Here is an 18,130-nt window from a genome sequence, read left to right on the forward strand (position 1 = left end):
TATCCATGTGTGTGTTGCATGTGAATCTATCCATGTGTGTGTTTGTATGTGAATCTATCCATGTGTGTGTTTGTATGTGAATCTATCCATGTGTGTGTTTGTATGTGAATCTATCCATGTGTGTGTTTGTATGTGAATCTATCCATGTGTGTGTGTTTGCATGTGAATCTATCCATGTGTGTGTTTGCATGTGAATCTATCCATGTGTGTGTTTGCATGTGAATCTATCCATGTGTGTGTGTTTGCATGTGAATCTATCCATGTGTGTGTTTGCATGTGAATCTATCCATGTGTGTGTTTGCATGTGAATCTATCCATGTGTGTGTTTGTATGTGAATCTATCCATGTGTGTGTTTGCATGTGAATCTATCCATGTGTGTGTTTGTATGTGAATCTATCCATGTGTGTGTTTGCATGTGAATCTATCCATGTGTGTGTTTGTATGTGAATCTATCCATGTGTGTGTTTGTATGTGAATCTATCCATGTGTGTGTTTGTATGTGAATCTATCCATGTGTGTGTTTGTATGTGAATCTATCCATGTGTGTGTTTGCATGTGAATCTATCCATGTGTGTGTTTGCATGTGAATCTATCCATGTGTGTGTTTGTATGTGAATCTATCCATGTGTGTGTTTGTATGTGAATCTATCCATGTGTGTGTTTGCATGTGAATCTATCCATGTGTGTGTCGCATGTGAATCTATCATTGCACGTGTGTGTGTGTGTTCAATCTCTCAACCCTCAGATGGGAGAGTTACAGAGAAACAGTGGTATAGGGTTATGTGAGGTGTGTGTGTCATGTGAATCTATGTATGAGTCTGTATGTGCAGTTTGATTAACATGCTCCAGTACCTGGGGTCTGGTAGTTAAGGGAGACCATCTGGCAGCCTGCGTTCCAGAAGATCTGAGGCATGTAATTACTGGAGTCCACCCTGCCTCCTTTAGGGTAGATCCGACTCATCTGACGCTTGTTGTAGCTGGACGCAAACATTCAGGACTTAACACAGGGACAGAGGGAGGGAAAGAGTGTGTGTGCGCTTGTTCGTGTGTACATACATGTGGAAGTTGTGTGTGTCTATGCTTGCATGTGTGTGGTGTATGTAGGTATGATGTTTGATCAGTAGGATTACATGGTACAGCACCTGAGGTCTGGAAGTTGAAACAGTGGTGTGTTTGTCTTAGTTTGTGTAGCGAGTCGAACGTGCCGCAGACCTATTTTTAGAAGGGAACAGTTTGTGTCCTGCATTCCCACTGGAATGTGTGTGTTCCCCATTCCCAAGGCACTTGGGTCTCTCCCAGAGGAACTAGGGCAGTTTTCCACAGATGGATACTGTAAACAAACAACATCTAGTATCCAACAGAGTCTAGCCCTATCATGGGCTCATATCTGGGTGACCTAAAACTGCTAAGTTACAACTGTTGCAACTTGGTAAGTTCTGGTCCAGGGGGCGTCCTTTTTATCCACGCCAAACTTGGTGCAAAACCGCGCCTACTAGAAACCTAGCAACATTCAGAGTTCAACTGAGTTCAATTGTTCCTTTGTGAGAAGTAGAGGCGTGCGAGAGAAGGAAGAACGCAAGAGACAGAATCACCACCAAAACAAAACATTGCCACCAAAACCTTTTTGGTATTTTCCCAAATCTGGATATAAAGTTGCATTAAACTATGTAGCTTTTTAGTGAGTGATTGCAGTCAGCCTGACTGACCAGATGAATAGCATCGAATTCATGGACAGTTGCATTGTTTTTGGAGGTAAGTCATCTGTGAATTACAGTACCAGTTGAGATAGTTTGGGATGAGTTGGACCGCAGAGTGAAGCAAAAGCAGCCAACAAGTGCTCAGCATATGTGGGAACTCCTTCAAGACTGTTGAAAAAGCATTCCAGGTGAAGCTGGTTGAGAGAATGCCAAGTGTGCAAATCTTTGAAGAATCTCAAATATAAATATATTTTGAATTGTTTAACACTTTTTTGGTTACAACATGATTCCATGTGTTATTTCATAGTTTTGATGTCTTCACTATTATTCTACAATGTAAAAAATAGTAAATAATAAAGAAAAACCCTTGAATGAGTAGGTGTGTCCAAACTTTTGACTGGTAGTGTATATCAAGTGTATTGCTACAGTTGAAGTTCGGAAGTTTACATACACCTTAGCCAAATACATTTAAAATCAGTTTTTCACAATTCCTGACATTTAATCCAAGTAAAAAATCCCTGTTTTAGGTCAGTTAGGATCACCACTTTATTTTAAGAATGTGAAATGTCAGAATAATAGTAGAGAGAATGATATATTTCCGTCTTTATTTATTTCATCACATTCCTAGTGGGTCAGAAGTTAACATACACTCAATTAGTATTTGGTAGCATTGCCTTTAAATTGTTTAAATTGGTTCAAACGTTTCGGGTAGCCTTCCACAAGCTTCCCACAATAAGTTGGGTGAATTTTGGCCCATTCCTCCTGACAGAGCTAGTGTAACTGAGTCAGGTTTGTAGGCCTCCTTGCTCCCACACGCTTTTTCAGTTCTGCCCACAAATGTTCTATAGGATTGAGGTCGGTGCTTTGTGATGGCCACTCCAATACCTTGACTTTGTTGTCCTTAAGCCATTTTGCCACAAATTTGGAAGTATGCTTGGGGTCATTGTCCATTTGGAAGACCCATTGCGACCAAGCTTTAACTTCCTGACTGATGTCTTGAGATGTTGCTTCAATATATCCACATAATTTTCCTACCTCATGATGCCATCTATTTTGTGAAGTGCACCAGTCCCTCCTGCAGCAAAGCACCCCCACAATATGATGCTGCCACCCCGTGCTTCACGGTTGGGATGGTGTTCTTTGGCTTGCAAGCCTACCCCTTTTTCCTCCTAACATAACGATGGTCATTATGGCCAAACAGTTCTATTTTTGTTTCATCAGACCAGAGGACATTTCTCCAAAAAGTACAATCTTTGTCCCCATGTGCAGTTGCAAACTGTAGTCTGGCTTTTTTATGGCGGTTTTGGAGCAGTGGCGTCTTCCTTGCTGAGCAGCCTTTCAGGTGATGTTGATATAGGACTCGTTTTACTGTGGATATAGATACTTTTGTACCCGTTTCCTCCAGCATCTTCACCTGGTCCTTTGCTGTTGTTCTGGGATTGATTTGCACTTTTCGCACCAAAGTACGTTCATCTCTAGGAGACAGAACGCATCTCCTTCGTGAGCGGTATGACGGCTGCGTGGTCCCATGGTGTTTATACTTGCGTACTATTGTTTGTACAGATGAAAGTGGTACCTTCAGGCGTTTGGAAATTGCTCCCAAGGATGAACCAGACTTGTGGAGGTTTACAATTTTTTGATTTTCCCATGATGTCAAGCAAAGAGGCACTGAGTTTGAAGGTAGGCCTTGAAATACATCCACAGGTACACCTCCAAATGACTCAAATGATGCCAATTAGCCTATCAGAAGCTTCTTAAGCCATGACATCATTTTCTGAAATTTTCCAAGCTGTTTAAAGGCACAGTCAACTTAGTGTATGTAAACAAAGTAGATGTCCTAAGCGACTTGCCAAAACTATAGTTTGTTAACAAGAAATTTGTGGAGTGGTTGAAAAACGAGTTTTAATGATTCCAACCTGAGTGTATGTAAACTTCCGACTTCAACTCTATCTTACAACAGCGATTGGGCTGAAGCTGTCTAGTAGTGTGTGTTGTCTAGTGTTAGCTCAGTGTGGTTATCTACGTGTTTACAAAAGGACTATTGAGATACTTAGCGACATGATATTTGTGCTAGTTGGCAACTAAAAGAGATGCTGCATAGCTACAGTAGCTCTAGCTGAATGGGCAAAGCTAGCTCCATTGATTCACTATTAATGACAATCATGTAATGTTAGCTATCTACAGAGTCACTTTTTGCTTGCCTTTCTAATTTCAAATGAGGCCGTGCAACTGCGCATCTCCCGCGGTTTGTGGCATAGCAGGCACGAGCAAACTCTGAGGAGATTCCCTCTCTAGCATTCTTCCTCTCTCACACACATTTACTTTGTCACAGGGAACGTCCGAATTCTGACCAATCAGCTCGGCTTTGAATGTTGCTAGGTTACCCGTGGGCGTGGTTTTGCACTAAGTTTGGCATGGATAAAAAGGTCCAAGGAACCCACTATGGATATTGGTTTTATTGCCGTCTAGAAAATCTAGGGAGTCAGTCACTTTTGATGCCGTAATTCATTAAGAAGAATAGTAGCATAAAGGACTATGGACTCATCTTGACTACTTCACAGGTCAGGAATTATTGTGTTTATTGTGTCTATGTAGTCTGTGTACATTTACATGCTGTGTGAGTGTTGACACTCGAACCAAAGGATACTTGACAAACTCGATGGCGTTGGTCTTTAGATAACCCAAACCCACTGACTCATTAAATGACGACATGTTGTGGTGGATGTTCCTCTCTGGAGAGAGAAGAGACAGTAGAGTTAAAATGAGAGAGAGAGAGAGAATAAGAAAGAGAGGAAGAGAGAGAGAGAATAAGAAAGAGAGAAGAAAGAGCACATCTGACTAATGTAACTGACACATCTAGAAGTATACCACACAACCCACAACTTTGATGTTGCACCATGACAGCTCAAGTACCTAAACCATTTGAACCAGCTTCATTTTACAGTACAAGTTCTAGAAGTTTAACAATCACCGTAACTAAACACTCACTAAACCAGTTCATTTAGCATTACTGTTGAAGGTTACCTTCTGCGACGTCGAAGCTTTGGAACTTGACTGGCTGTGCGTAGTTGACCATGGCAGAGAGGTAGGGGTGGATGTTGGTGGTGGCTCCTACGTACGTGTACGAGGCTATCAGAGCCTCCTCGTCATCCGTCGTCTCTCCAGTCTACACAGGAGCAGAAAACACACTGTCGTTTTACACTCACACATCGCTGTTGTCTTCCAGTCTCCACACTGTACACAGAGCCCTTCAGTCTGAGAACACATACAGTAGTTATAAAGCACATCCAAGTCAGTTAGGAACACTCTCATTATCAATATACACTGCTCAAAAAAATAAAGGGAACACTTAAACAACACAATGTAACTCCAAGTCAATCACACTTCTGTGAAATCAAACTGTCCACTTAGGAAGCAACACTGATTGACAATAAATTTCACATGCTGTTGTGCAAATGGAATAGACAAAAGGTGGAAATTATAGGCAATTAGCAAGACACCCCCAAAAAAGGAGTGATTCTGCAGGTGGTGACCACAGACCACTTCTCAGTTCCTATGCTTCCTGGCTGATGTTTTGGTCACTTTTGAATGCTGGTGGTGCTCTCACTCTAGTGGTAGCATGAGACGGAGTCTACAACCCACACAAGTGGCTCAGGTAGTGCAGTTCATCCAGGATGGCACATCAATGCGAGCTGTGGCAAAAAGGTTTGCTGTGTCTGTCAGCGTAGTGTCCAGAGCATGGAGGCGCTACCAGGAGACAGGCCAGTACATCAGGAGACGTGGAGGAGGCCGTAGGAGGGCAACAACCCAGCAGCAGGACCGCTACCTCCGCCTTTGTGCAAGGAGGTGCACTGCCAGAGCCCTGCAAAATGACCTCCAGCAGGCCACAAATGTGCATGTGTCAGCATATGGTCTCACAAGGGGTCTGAGGATCTCATCTCGGTACCTAATGGCAGTCAGGCTACCTCTGGCGAGCACATGGAGGGCTGTGCGGCCCCACAAAGAAATGCCACCCCACACCATGACTGACCCATCCCCAAACCGGTCATGCTGGAGGATGTTGCAGGCAGCAGAACGTTCTCCACGGCGTCTCCAGACTCTGTCACGTCTGTCACATGTGCTCATGTGCTCAGTGTGAACCTGCTTTCATCTGTGAAGAGCACAGGGCGCCAGTGGCGAATTTGCCAATCTTGGTGTTCTCTGGCAAATGCCAAACGTCCTGCACGGTGTTGGGCTGTAAGCACAACCCCCACCTGTGGACGTCGGGCCCTCATACCACCCTCATGGAGTCTGTTTCTGACCGTTTGAGCAGACACATGCACATTTGTGGCCTGCTGGAGGTCATTTTGCAGGGCGCTGGCAGTGCACCTCCTTGCACAAAGGCGGAGGTAGCGGTCCTGCTGCTGGGTTGTTGCCCTCCTACGGCCTCCTCCACGTCTCCTGATGTACTGGCCTGTCTCCTGGTAGCGCCTCCATGCTCTGGACACTACGCTGACAGACACAGCAAACCTTTTTGCCACAGCTCGCATTGATGTGCCATCCTGGATGAACTGCACTACCTGAGCCACTTGTGTGGGTTGTAGACTCCGTCTCATGCTACCACTAGAGTGAGAGCACCACCAGCATTCAAAAGTGACCAAAACATCAGCCAGGAAGCATAGGAACTGAGAAGTGGTCTGTGGTCACCACCTGCAGAATCACTCCTTTTTTGGGGGTGTCTTGCTAATTGCCTATAATTTCCACCTTTTGTCTATTCCATTTGCACAACAGCATGTGAAATTTATTGTCAATCAGTGTTGCTTCCTAAGTGGACAGTTTGATTTCACAGAAGTGTGATTGACTTGGAGTTACATTGTGATGTTTAAGTGTTCCCTTTATTTTTTTGAGCAGTGTATAAATGACCAGAGAAAGAGCTTTACACTGGCTAGAGCTTAGAGAAAAGGCTACACACTCAACAGTAGGGAGAGACAAGGCTAGTTTGTGACCAGTAAAGAGAGAAAGAGCAGCTGAACCAACTCCCATACCTTCTTGATGTTGTTATCCTCAGAAGCCTCTGAGATGTCTGTGGTGTCTGTAGCTTCTGTGGCCTCAGACATCTCTGTTGGATCCTCCTCCACAACCTGAACACACAACAATAGTTCATTATAAACTGGGTAGTTTGGGTCCTGGATGCTGATCGGATGAAACAGCATTTCACCCGTTTACAGTGCATTCGGAAAGTATTCAGACTCCTTGACTTTTTCCACATTGTTATGTTACAGACTTATTCTAAAATGGATTAAATTGTTGACTTGTCCCAAAGCCAGTCCTGCGTTGTCTTGGCTGTGTGCTTAGGGTCGTTGTCCTGTTGGAAGGTGAACCTTTGCCCCAGTCTGAGGTCCTGAGCAGGTTTCATTCAAGGATCTCTCTGTACTTTGCTCCGTTCATCTTTCCATCGATCCGAACGAGTCTCCCAGTCCCTCCCACAGCATGATGCTGCCACCATGTTGGGATGGTGCCATGTTTCCTCCAGACGTGACACTTGGTATTCAGGCCAGAGTTCAATCTTGGTTTCATCAGACCAGATAATCTTGTTTCTCACGGTCCGAGGCCTTTAGGTGCCTTTTGGCAAACTCCAAGCGGGCTGTCATGTGCCTTTTACTGAGAAGTGGCTGCTGTCTGGGCACTCTACCATAAAGGCCTGATTGGTGGAATGCTGCAGTGGTGGTTGTCCTTCTGGAAGGTTCTCCCATCGGGTTCTTGGTCACCTCCCTGAACAAGGCCCTTCTCCCCCAATTGCTCAGTTTGGCCGGGTGGCCAGCTTTAGGAAGAGTCTTGATGGTTCCAAACATCTTCCATTTAAGAATGATGGAGGCCACTGTGTTCTTGGTGACCTTCAATGCTGCAGCCATTTTTTGGTACCCTTCCCCAGATCTTGTGCCTTGACACAATCCTGTCTCAGAGTTCTAGTGACAATTCCTTCGACTTCATGGCTTGGTTTTCACTCTGACATGCACTGTCAACTGTGGGACCTTATATAGACATGTGTGGGCCTTTCCAAATCATGTCCAACTTAGGTTTGTTAAAATAAAGCCCTAAGTCTTACCTCAAAACACAAATTCCATTTAGAAAATGTATACCTTTTTGATGCTGTTGTCCCTCTCCTCTCCTTCTTTCTTCACACTGACACTGGTGCTGAGGCTGTTGTCTTCACTAGGCTCCTCTGATGTACTGATCTTCAAGTCAGGGTTCACCTCCTTCACATCGACTAGAGCTACAGACACAGTTACCATCCAGCACACACAGTTACCCTCCAACACACACGGTTACCCTTCCAACACACACACACACACACACACACACACACACACACACACACACACACACACACACACGCTCACAAAGACACACACATCTTCTAGTGAACCGATACAAAGTGCCTGCATATCTCGGTCTCCAAAGTGACTACACACCAAAACAAGAAGGAGAAGAAGAACCCTTGTGTACACACACACACACACACACACACACACACACACACACACACACACACACACACACACACACACACACACACACACACACACACACACACACACACACACACACACACACACACACACACACACACACACACGCTCACCATTCTCCACATCTTCCTCTGTCTCTGCTCCCAGTAAGATAGCTGGTGTGTTGGTCTCTCCAGCCTCCATGTGCTTCTTAAAGGACTCTAACTGCTCTGTAGAACAACAACAACACAAGTCAACATAGTGTAGTCAACAAAACCATCACACAGAGTGAGAGAACAGTCCAGCAGTAGCAACATCTGTAACTGCAGATATAAAACTATTCTTGCATAAAGTTGACTGTCACTGTATACGTACTCTGTTCCACCTCGGGTTTCAAGCGTTTGTTTTTGATGAGGATTTTGCGTTTGAGGTCGATGGGAGAAGGCAAGGGACGACCCGCTTCAACCTGGCAAAAACAACAAACGTTCCTTTTTTACAAAATGGAAGGAGACATTTACAGTAAATGGTAAATTTTTTTGTAGCATGAAAACATCACATCCATATTGTTTATTATGTTCAACCATGATGAACTATCAGACACGGTACAGATAGACACCGTAGAAAGGAGAAAGACAGGTATAGTGTGGTAGCAGGTAGATGGCTCACAGTGTATCCCTCAAGAGGATGCCTCAGTAGGTAGTCTCCAAAGATCTCCTCACAGTACCGAGCCATCTTGTACTGCTGGGGTTTACTAAAACACACAGGATCAAACCAGTCAAAAGTTTGGACACACCTACTCATTCAAGAGTTTTTCTTTATTTTTACTATTTTCTACATTGTAGAATAATAGTGAAGACATCAAAACTACGAAATAACAGATATGGAATCATGTAGTGACCAAAAAGTGTTAAACAAATCAAAATATATTGCCTTGATGACAGCTTTCCACACTTTTGGCATTCTCTCAACCAGCTTCACCTGGAATGCTTTTCCAACAGTCTTGAAGGAATTCCCAAATATGCTGAGCACTTGTTGGCTGCTTTTCCTTCACTCTGCGGTCCGACTCATCCCAAACCATCTCAATTTGTCAAATAGCCCTTACACAGCCTGGAGGTTTGTTTTGGGTCATTGTCCTGTTGAAAAACAAATGATAGTCCCACTAAGCGCAAACCAGATGGGATGGTGTATCACTGCAGAATGCTTTGGTAGACAAGCTGTTTAAGTGTGCCTTGAATTCTAAATAAATCACTGACAGTGTCACCAGCAAAGCACCCCCCCACCATAACACCTCCTCCTCCATGCTTTACGGTGGGAAATACACATGTGGAGATCATCCGTTCACCCACACCGCGTCTCACAAAGAAACGGCGGTTGGAACCAAACATCTCCAATATGGACTCCAGACCAAAGGACACATTTCCACTGGTCTCATGTCCATTGCTGGTGTTTCTTGGCCCAAGCAAGTCTTTTCTTCTTATTGGTGTCCTTTTGTAGTGGTTTCTTTGCAGCAATTTGACCATGAAGGCCTGATTCACACAGTCTCGTCTGAACAGTTGATGTTGAGATGTCTGTTACTTGAACTCTGTGGTGCAATCTGAGGTGCAGTTAATTGGCGATTTCTGAGGCTGATAACTCTAATGAACTTATCCTCTGCAGCAGAGGTAACTCTGGGTATTCTTTTCCTGTGGTGGTCCTCATGAGAGCCAGTTTCATCATAGCACTTGATGGTTTTTGCGACTGCACTTGAAGAAACGTTCAAAGTTCTTGTCATTTTCCAGATTGACTGACCTTCATGTCTTAAAGTAATGATTGATTGTTGTTTCTCTCTGCTTATTTGAGATGTTCTTGCCATAATATGGACTTGGTCTTTTACCAAATAGGGCTATCTTCTGTATACCACCCCTACCTTGTCACAACACAACTGATTGGCTAAAACGCATTAAGAAGGAAAGAAATTCCACATATTAACTTTTAACAAGGCACACCTGTTAATTGAAATGCATTCCAGGTGACTGCCTCATGAAGCTGGTTGAGAGAATGCCAAGAGTGTGCTAAGCAGTCATCAAGGCAAAGGGTGGCTACTTTGAAGAATCTCAAATATAAAATATATTTTGATTTGTTTAACACTTTTTGGTTACTACATGATTCCATATGTGTTATTTCATAGTTTTGATGGCTTCACTATTATTCTACAACGTAGAAAATAATACAAATAAAGAAAACCACTGGAATTAGTAGGCGTGTCCAAACATTTGACTGGTTCTGTAGTTATCAGCAAAGTCAGTGCTTGTAAGAAAAGTGTGAGTGTTAGTTCCATTTCCCCCCCCATTTTTTGGGACATTAAATTACAAATTCATAATACTTACACTGTTATATGTAATTCAATCGGACATAATGGAATAAATAATATTGTCATGTATAATATTTTTTTAAACATTCTGGATCATTGTGAAATCCTTAGTGCTGTGATTAACTGACATTTCAGTTAATCATTTTTAAACAACTAATTGGCTGATGTTGGTTCAATTATTTGAATCCCATTTCATTCTGTTTTTTTTCTGTGAAGTCAATGGGCAATGTTTATCTAGAAGAGACTGAAGAACACACGATGGTCAGGGGATATGCAGAGCAGCTGTTGCTTCATGTATCTCTACCCGAAAATACAGTCATGGAAGTATGCCTTATTTACTTTGAACTACAAAATAGTGATTTTGTCAGACAGTATAGCAAGCAGCTCTATAAGATAAGATGATGACTTGAAATGAAATAATAAAGTCATCAAATTAAACAAATATAAAAATATTTTATTAACGTAATGTCATGTGAATAAATGATGGTTAATAAGTGATAAGCAGTAATGGGCATGTCTACCACCATGGGACATGTATTACTTGTTTTATTCTGTGTTGTTACAGCCTTCAACCCAAATAATCTAACAAAAATCGAAAACCATTATTATTTTTTAATAATCGAACCGAAACCAAACCAACCTCAAAAAGCACTAATCGCTCATCACTAGAAATTCTACCTGCAGTGGTTTTCAAATGACAGGATCACAGGATACTCAGATGTCACAAAGGCTGTTTCTCTGATGGCTGAGATCACATCCTGTTTGAGGGGGGAGACAACAACATGGGGATTGATGTTAGAACCACATTGAATCCATTATATATCACTTGCTATAAGTCCCTGAATAAGAGTGTCTGATCAATAACTACAGAGTAAATTCAAATGGATCTGCAGGTCTCAATTAGATGCAGTATCAATTTATGAACACAAGAGGGTAGACTTACCATATGTAATTCATACAAACGTTGTGTGAATGATCAGACAAATCTGAATGAGTGAAAGAGTGTTTTGTGTGTGTGAGAGTGTGTGTGTACCTTAAAGAGGATGTCAGTGCACATGGCCTTGCCATGAGTGATGATAGGTTCCTGGTCTTCTCCTTTTCCATCCCAGCAGTCCAGTTCTACACACCTGACATCATACACATACAAAACAGTTTACATACTGTATATAAACACACACACACGCACAACCCCCCATACCCTCCCCGCCACCATCTCACCACCACCCCACCCCTACCCTGTCCCCCCACACCTACCTGCAGCCGGAGAGCAGAACCTGTCTGTACATCTCCACGGAGGACTTTCCTCCAAACTGCCTCCCGGTCAGGTAGGTGTTGTGGGAGGAGGCAATGAAGTAGTGAGCCAGCGGCTGTTCCATGTCCTGGTACAGCTCAAGACAGTCCAGGAACACCGGGGCATTCTCATCTGACATCAGGTACCTGCAGAAGCCATCACTGGACATACGGCCTGGGGGAGTGTAGGAGGGGTAGATGGAGAGTGTGTAAGGGGTCTGCTAAATTTAACATAAATTAGCCCTGCCCAGCTGAAGATCTGTCTTTTTCAGCCATCTATTCCCTGTGTTTGTGGGGTGAAAAAGCAATGCATCCCCGAGTCTAAATGCCTAAAGGTTTTATCAGAACAGGCATAGATTAGTTACTCCATTTTCCTTTCCCGACATGAGTTTGTTGTGTTTAAAGCCAACGTTATTAAAGTTACAGCTCACAGCTGTGCGTGGTTGCATCCCTTTTACACCCCTTTATGTAAACGAGGTCATATATGCAAATACCTTCTTTGTATTTATGCAAATGAGGCGCCAATATTTTTGTTTATTTTACCACAACATATATACAAAAATACCTGATATATACATTTTCTTATTGTATGAGGGCATTCTAATACATTTTTAAAAGTGCAATTTTACAATAAACTGAATACCTGAATTAACACAAAAATCGCTGAACTCTTTGCCAGTAAAATGTTTTTTTGTAGTGCTATAATTCAGTCAATATCTGATGGATTATAAAAATGCAAAACGTTTGGAATATTTTCATCCATTGTCCAACTGTTGCATTTATTCGAATTGTATTATTTTATTTTTTAATGTATGTTGATGACCGTTGCTACATATACAGATTTAGATTTTCTTCACTTATTATCAGTCAACACTCACACATCCAACATGTATAGTTGAGGGCAGTGATGCTGTTGTGTTATTCACCAGGAGAGGGCAGTACATGCTAAAGAAATGTGTTATGCACCAGGAGAGGGCAGTACATGCTAATGAAATGTGCTATTCACCAGGAGAGGGCAGTACATGCTAATGAAATGTGCTATTCACCAGGAGAAGGCAGTACATGCTAAAGAAATGTGTTATTCACCAGGAGAGGGCAGTACATGCTAAAGAAAAGGCAAGACTGGAGTATTGTATACAGCAAGACTGGGCTTTGGAGAATCCTCGCTTTTTCTCCTCTCCATCCACTCCACTCTCACCGTTCGTCTTCACATCTGCATCTCTCTCTACATCCATCCCTCTCACCTTTCTTCTTGAGGTCTGAGTCTCTCTCGTACTTCTCGATGATCTGCATGGCTCGTTTCGGGTCATAGAAGGGGAACAGTATCTCGTTTAGCCGCGGGTCACGCTGATTCTGGAGAAAGCAATGATACACAACACCGTCTCACTCACAAGCACATACTGTACACATGCATGTCACTGCACACTAAGGAAATATGTCCCATTCCTAACTTGAGAAATGTGAATGTAAACCTTTGCGTAAATCTCGCCATGGACACTAATGTATGCTTTTGGCAAAACTTTCAAGAAACTGTTTATTTATTTTACTTTCAAGAAACTTTACGTGCACAAGTCATGTGACCAACTGAGTTTGAACCCGGTTTTTGTCTAGGTACCGCAAGACTATTTTAGCCCACTAAGCCAATGCCTAGGCATTAACTCCTGGAGCTAACGGCAGTTTTCAGGTCTCAAGCTAGCGTTAGGCTACTCATCATGCAAGTGTTGCTCACTGCACCACCTCTGCTACACACATCAGTCAGGTTAGGATTGGGACCATTATAACAAGAGACTAAACACACACACAGCTGACAAACAACAGAGAGTAACAGTTTAGACTGACACAGTGACAATGTATATAGTACTAACCCCAGTACAAACACATCTTTCATTTGTGGGTGTTCAAATGAAAACCAAAATGGCACAATTACTGGTACAGAGCTACTGCAATGGGGTGGGGAGGGAACGCGTGTGGTCTCACAAGCAGAGAGGGTAGAGATTCACACACCAGCAGGGATCATAACGACACCACTTGCCACTATAGCAGGTAGCATTCACTGCCTTTGTACTAATGGGGATTCACTTCAGCTTTGCACATAGAGATAGAGAAGCAGCCACTAGCACAAAAGAGAGTGAATAGGAACTGATATTGATCACTGTATTGTTGGGAAAGAGAAAGCAAGAAAAGCATTTCACTGTACTAGTGCACGTGACAATAAAAAATGTGAAACTTGAAGGCAGGCAGGCAGCAAGTAGACAGAAACCAGACAAAATGGCCAAACAGAAAGCCCCTCCCTCCCCGGGTTGCCATGGTTACACAATCAGTCACAAGTAGGCGGGGCTGGGGAGAAATATACTGAACAAAAATATAAACGCAACATGCAACAATTTCAACAATTTTACTGAGTTTATATAAAGAAATCAGCCAATTGAAATAAATTCATTAGGCCCTAATCTATTTCACATGACTGGGCAGGGCCACAGCCATGGGTGGGCCTGGCTCCCAAGTGGGAGGGCCTACAGTATGGCTGTGGCCCTGCCCAGTCATGTGAAATAGATTAGGGCCTAATTAATTTATTTCAATTGGCTGAAATTTGGGAGCCAGGCCCAGCCAATCAGAATGAGTTTTTCCCCACAAAAGGGCTTTATTACAGACAGAAATACTCCTCAGTTTCATCAGCTGTCCGGGTGGCTAGTCTCTGACCATCCCGCAGGTGAAGAAGCCGGATGTGGAGGTCCCGGGCTGGTGTGGTTACACGTGGTCTGTGGTTGTGAGGCTAGTGGGACGTACTGCCAAATTCTCTAAAATGACGTTGGAGGCAGCTTATGGTAGAGAAATTAACATTCAATTCCCCCCGGAAACAGCTCTGTTGGACATTCCTGCAGTCAGCATGCCAATTGCACGCTCCCTCAAAACTTAAGAAATCTGTGGCATTGTGTTGTGTGACAAAACTGCACATTTTAGAGTGGCACATTTTGTCCCTAGCACGAGGTGCACCTGTGTAATGATCAAACTGTTTAATCCGCTTCTTGATATGCCACACCTGTCAGGTGGATGGATTCTTGGCAAATGAGAAATGCTCACTAACGGGGAATTAAACAAATTTGTGCTCAACATTTGCTTTTTGTGCTTATGGACATTTTTTGGGATCTTTATATTTCAGCTCATGAAACATGGGACCAACACTTTATATGTTGCGTTTATATTTTTGTTCAGTATAGGTCGGGGATGGGGGAAAGCAGCTGAGGGGCAGGATGAAGTTACCCCTACAGACACTGATCTAAGATCAGTTTTGCAGTGTATCTCCCAATTGTTCCCCATTTTTCAACTTCATATTCATCATCTCCAGCACCACCACATATGTGAAAATGGTGTGTTTCTATGTTTTACAGTAAAAAATATATAGGAAGATAAGTGTTTCCAATGACATCATCTGTCTTATTCGTGTGATTTTGACCAATTGTAAGTAGGCATTGCCTACGAATTGCCTTCGTAATATTTTTTTTACAGAACATAGAAACACGCCATTTTCACACATGTTGATGTTGGGGAGGTAGTGGAGATGATGAATATGAAGTCGCAAATGGTGAAATGTTCCTTTAAGGATTTGAGGAGGGTCATCTGAAACGGATCCTATATCATTGCCTGAGAGCAAGTTGGACCCTGTGTCAGGTGAGAGGGGAGGGGTCAAGCAGTCACACAGAGAAGTTAATGAATGATAAAGCGCTTACTTCATTCAGAAAGCTGACTAACTGGTCTACGTTTAAAAAATCACTTTTGTCCCCATTGCTGCAAAGGAATTAATTAGAAAAACAAAATGTTATGTTTCTTAAAAACCCTCTCAGCCAGTCAGTAACTAGAAAGCAGAAGGGTTTTTTAAAGGGTCAAAATAGAACACTGTGGTGTTACATTTTTATATCAACATTTCTATAACATGTTAAAATCACCACAGGTCGAACATTTAAATACTGTTGAGTTAGTTTAAAACAAACGTGTTAATGTGTCACTGTTTAAGCAGGTTAGGTTTTCCAGAGGTTATTAGTAGAGAAGCTGCAGACTGTTTAATAAATGTTGATCTCTCAACCAAACACCAACATACTACAACAATCTCTCACTCACTCTTCTTCAACTCTCTATTCCGTCATTCACATACAGTGTCTACACTACAGCTATCAACACAACAGTTGAACAAACGGCCATTACTAAATATCTCATTACTATCACAATCACAGTTGGGAATATGCTGGAAAAATACATAGCAATAAAATGTTGTAGATATTGTACGGTAAATGTCTTCCCAGTGAGCAAAACTGGTTGAAAAGACATCATTAACTGGGTTGTGTGATTTCAGACCTTGTTACTCCTACACTAACTGCACACTTAGATGTGACTAGCATTGAGGGTGCAGTTAGCTTTCTACAGTAGGCTGAAGTAGAACAGAGTAGCTATTGAGGGTAGAGAGTACAGTAAAAGAGGTCTGGGGAGTAGAGCTAGTGACAACTCACATTTTGTTGAAGAGTTCCTGGATGTCAGTACGAGGGCAGATCTTCTGAGTCAGGGCGTAGAAGATGTCAAAGGGGAAGGCTGAGTCTTCTATCTCCTCGCTCTGAGGGAGATAACGTGAGACAACTTGAGACAATTGAGACATTGATTGTGTATGTGTGCCATTCAGAGGGTGAATGGGCAAGACAAAATATTTAAGTGCTTTTGAACGGGTTATGGTAGTAGGTGCCAGAATTTTTTACGCTCAACAGTTTCCCGTGTGTATCAAGAATGGTCCACCACCCAAAGGACATCCAGCCAACTTGACACAACTGTGGGAAGCATTGGAGTCAACATGGGCCAGCATCCCTGTGGAACGCTTTTGACACCTTGTAGAGTCCCTGCCCTGACGAAGGTGTTCCTAATGTTTGGTATACTCAGTGTTTAGTTAAATGATAGATCCGACAACAGCAAGTTACCATGCACAACATCAGACAAACACGCCATGAACACACGCACACACACATGTCCACCGCACCTTTCCACTAGGCAGACCCAGTTCCTTCAGAGCCTGAAAGATTCCTTTCTCTGTTTTCCCAGATGCAAACGTCCGTGTGATGCTGAACCAGAGAGGAGAGTCAGCTGTCATCACAAAGTTCATCAATCAAATGACTGCTGATAAATGTTATTACTAACTGTGTCTCTTACGTTCTCACTGGGATCTTGCCATTCACATTGGTCAGAAAGCACATCCTCATCCAACTAAAAAATAAAGCGGGACATAGGACAGACGTGGTTGAGTTGTGTGTGTGTATCTGTGTCTGTGTGTGTAACGTTGTATGAATGTGTGTGCGTGTTTGTCTGTGTGTGTTTACTACTGTGTGTGTGTGTGTTTACTACTGTGTTTGTGTGTGTGTTTACTAATGTGTGTGTGTTTACTAATGTGTGTGTGTTCACTACTGTGTGTGTGTGTGTGTTCACTACTGTGTGTGTGTGTGTGTGTGTGTGTGTGTGTTTACTACTTACTATGTGTGTGTGTGTTTGTGTGTGTACACTCACTGTTTCTTGAGGCAGGTCATAGGACAGACGTTATTGGCTCTGAAGTTGTGAATCACTGACCTCAAACCCTCTGTCCACTTCTGAAAACAAACAAACAAAAGGGTTCACACACACACACACACACACACACACACACACACACACACACACACACACACACACACACACACACACACACACACACACACACACACACACACACACACACACACAGAGACTTCCGATGCTGTTTGTTTACTCACAGCGTATCTTTTTCACTGTGTTTGTGTGTGTTCTCTCCTCTCTAACAGTGTATCTGTTAACATCTCAGAGCAGCCACAGCTAAACAGCCCGATGCAGGCACACAGCCACCCTGTCTGTGACCAGGGGTCTCCTTCTCTTCTTTCTCCAGACAAATATATGACTCCCAACTGCACTCTCTACCCCACTCCATCCAAGGTGTGTGTGTGTACGTGCATGGGCATGTTTGATTGTGTATGTCTAAGGGCAGGAGTGTGTTGTGGAGAGGTTGGATACGTGTGTGTGTGTGTGTGTATTGTTCCCAGGTTATGTTGATGTGAATAACTGTGTCAGCTTTCCAGGTCTACTGCTTAAGGCAACTAGCCTGCTGAGAGTGTGAGACGGTGTGTGCGTGTGTGTGTGTGTGTGTGTGTGTGTGTGTGTGTGTGTGTGTGTGTGTGTGTGTGTGTGTGTGTGTGTGTGTGTGTGTGTGTGTGTGTGTGTGTGTGTGTGTGTATGAGATAGGAAGAGAATGAGGTAGCATGAA

The 18,130-nt window shown here is 43.0% G+C and overlaps 1 protein-coding gene across 1 annotated transcript in view; it reads right to left on the reverse strand.

Annotated features, from left to right (window-relative positions):
* Positions 1 to 836: 836 nt before the first annotated feature.
* The window catches only part of LOC120019374 (1-phosphatidylinositol 4,5-bisphosphate phosphodiesterase beta-4-like), a 108,219-nt gene continuing 90,925 nt past the window's right edge, over positions 837 to 18,130 (reverse strand). The window contains exons 7-23 of the mRNA XM_038962664.1: positions 17,365 to 17,444; positions 17,014 to 17,067; positions 16,844 to 16,925; positions 16,329 to 16,429; positions 15,555 to 15,612; positions 13,071 to 13,179; positions 11,791 to 12,001; positions 11,570 to 11,663; positions 11,215 to 11,294; positions 8,853 to 8,937; positions 8,562 to 8,652; positions 8,321 to 8,416; positions 7,818 to 7,951; positions 6,723 to 6,818; positions 4,723 to 4,864; positions 4,346 to 4,430; positions 837 to 978 (exon numbers count right to left, since the gene is read on the reverse strand). Coding sequence (XP_038818592.1) covers positions 837 to 978; positions 4,346 to 4,430; positions 4,723 to 4,864; positions 6,723 to 6,818; positions 7,818 to 7,951; positions 8,321 to 8,416; positions 8,562 to 8,652; positions 8,853 to 8,937; positions 11,215 to 11,294; positions 11,570 to 11,663; positions 11,791 to 12,001; positions 13,071 to 13,179; positions 15,555 to 15,612; positions 16,329 to 16,429; positions 16,844 to 16,925; positions 17,014 to 17,067; positions 17,365 to 17,444 — 1,740 coding nt within the window. The remainder of the gene's footprint in view (positions 979 to 4,345; positions 4,431 to 4,722; positions 4,865 to 6,722; positions 6,819 to 7,817; positions 7,952 to 8,320; positions 8,417 to 8,561; positions 8,653 to 8,852; positions 8,938 to 11,214; positions 11,295 to 11,569; positions 11,664 to 11,790; positions 12,002 to 13,070; positions 13,180 to 15,554; positions 15,613 to 16,328; positions 16,430 to 16,843; positions 16,926 to 17,013; positions 17,068 to 17,364; positions 17,445 to 18,130) is intronic.

This window comes from Salvelinus namaycush, chromosome 24, assembly GCF_016432855.1.
Source record: "Salvelinus namaycush isolate Seneca chromosome 24, SaNama_1.0, whole genome shotgun sequence".
In the NCBI taxonomy this organism is placed as follows: domain Eukaryota; kingdom Metazoa; phylum Chordata; class Actinopteri; order Salmoniformes; family Salmonidae; genus Salvelinus; species Salvelinus namaycush.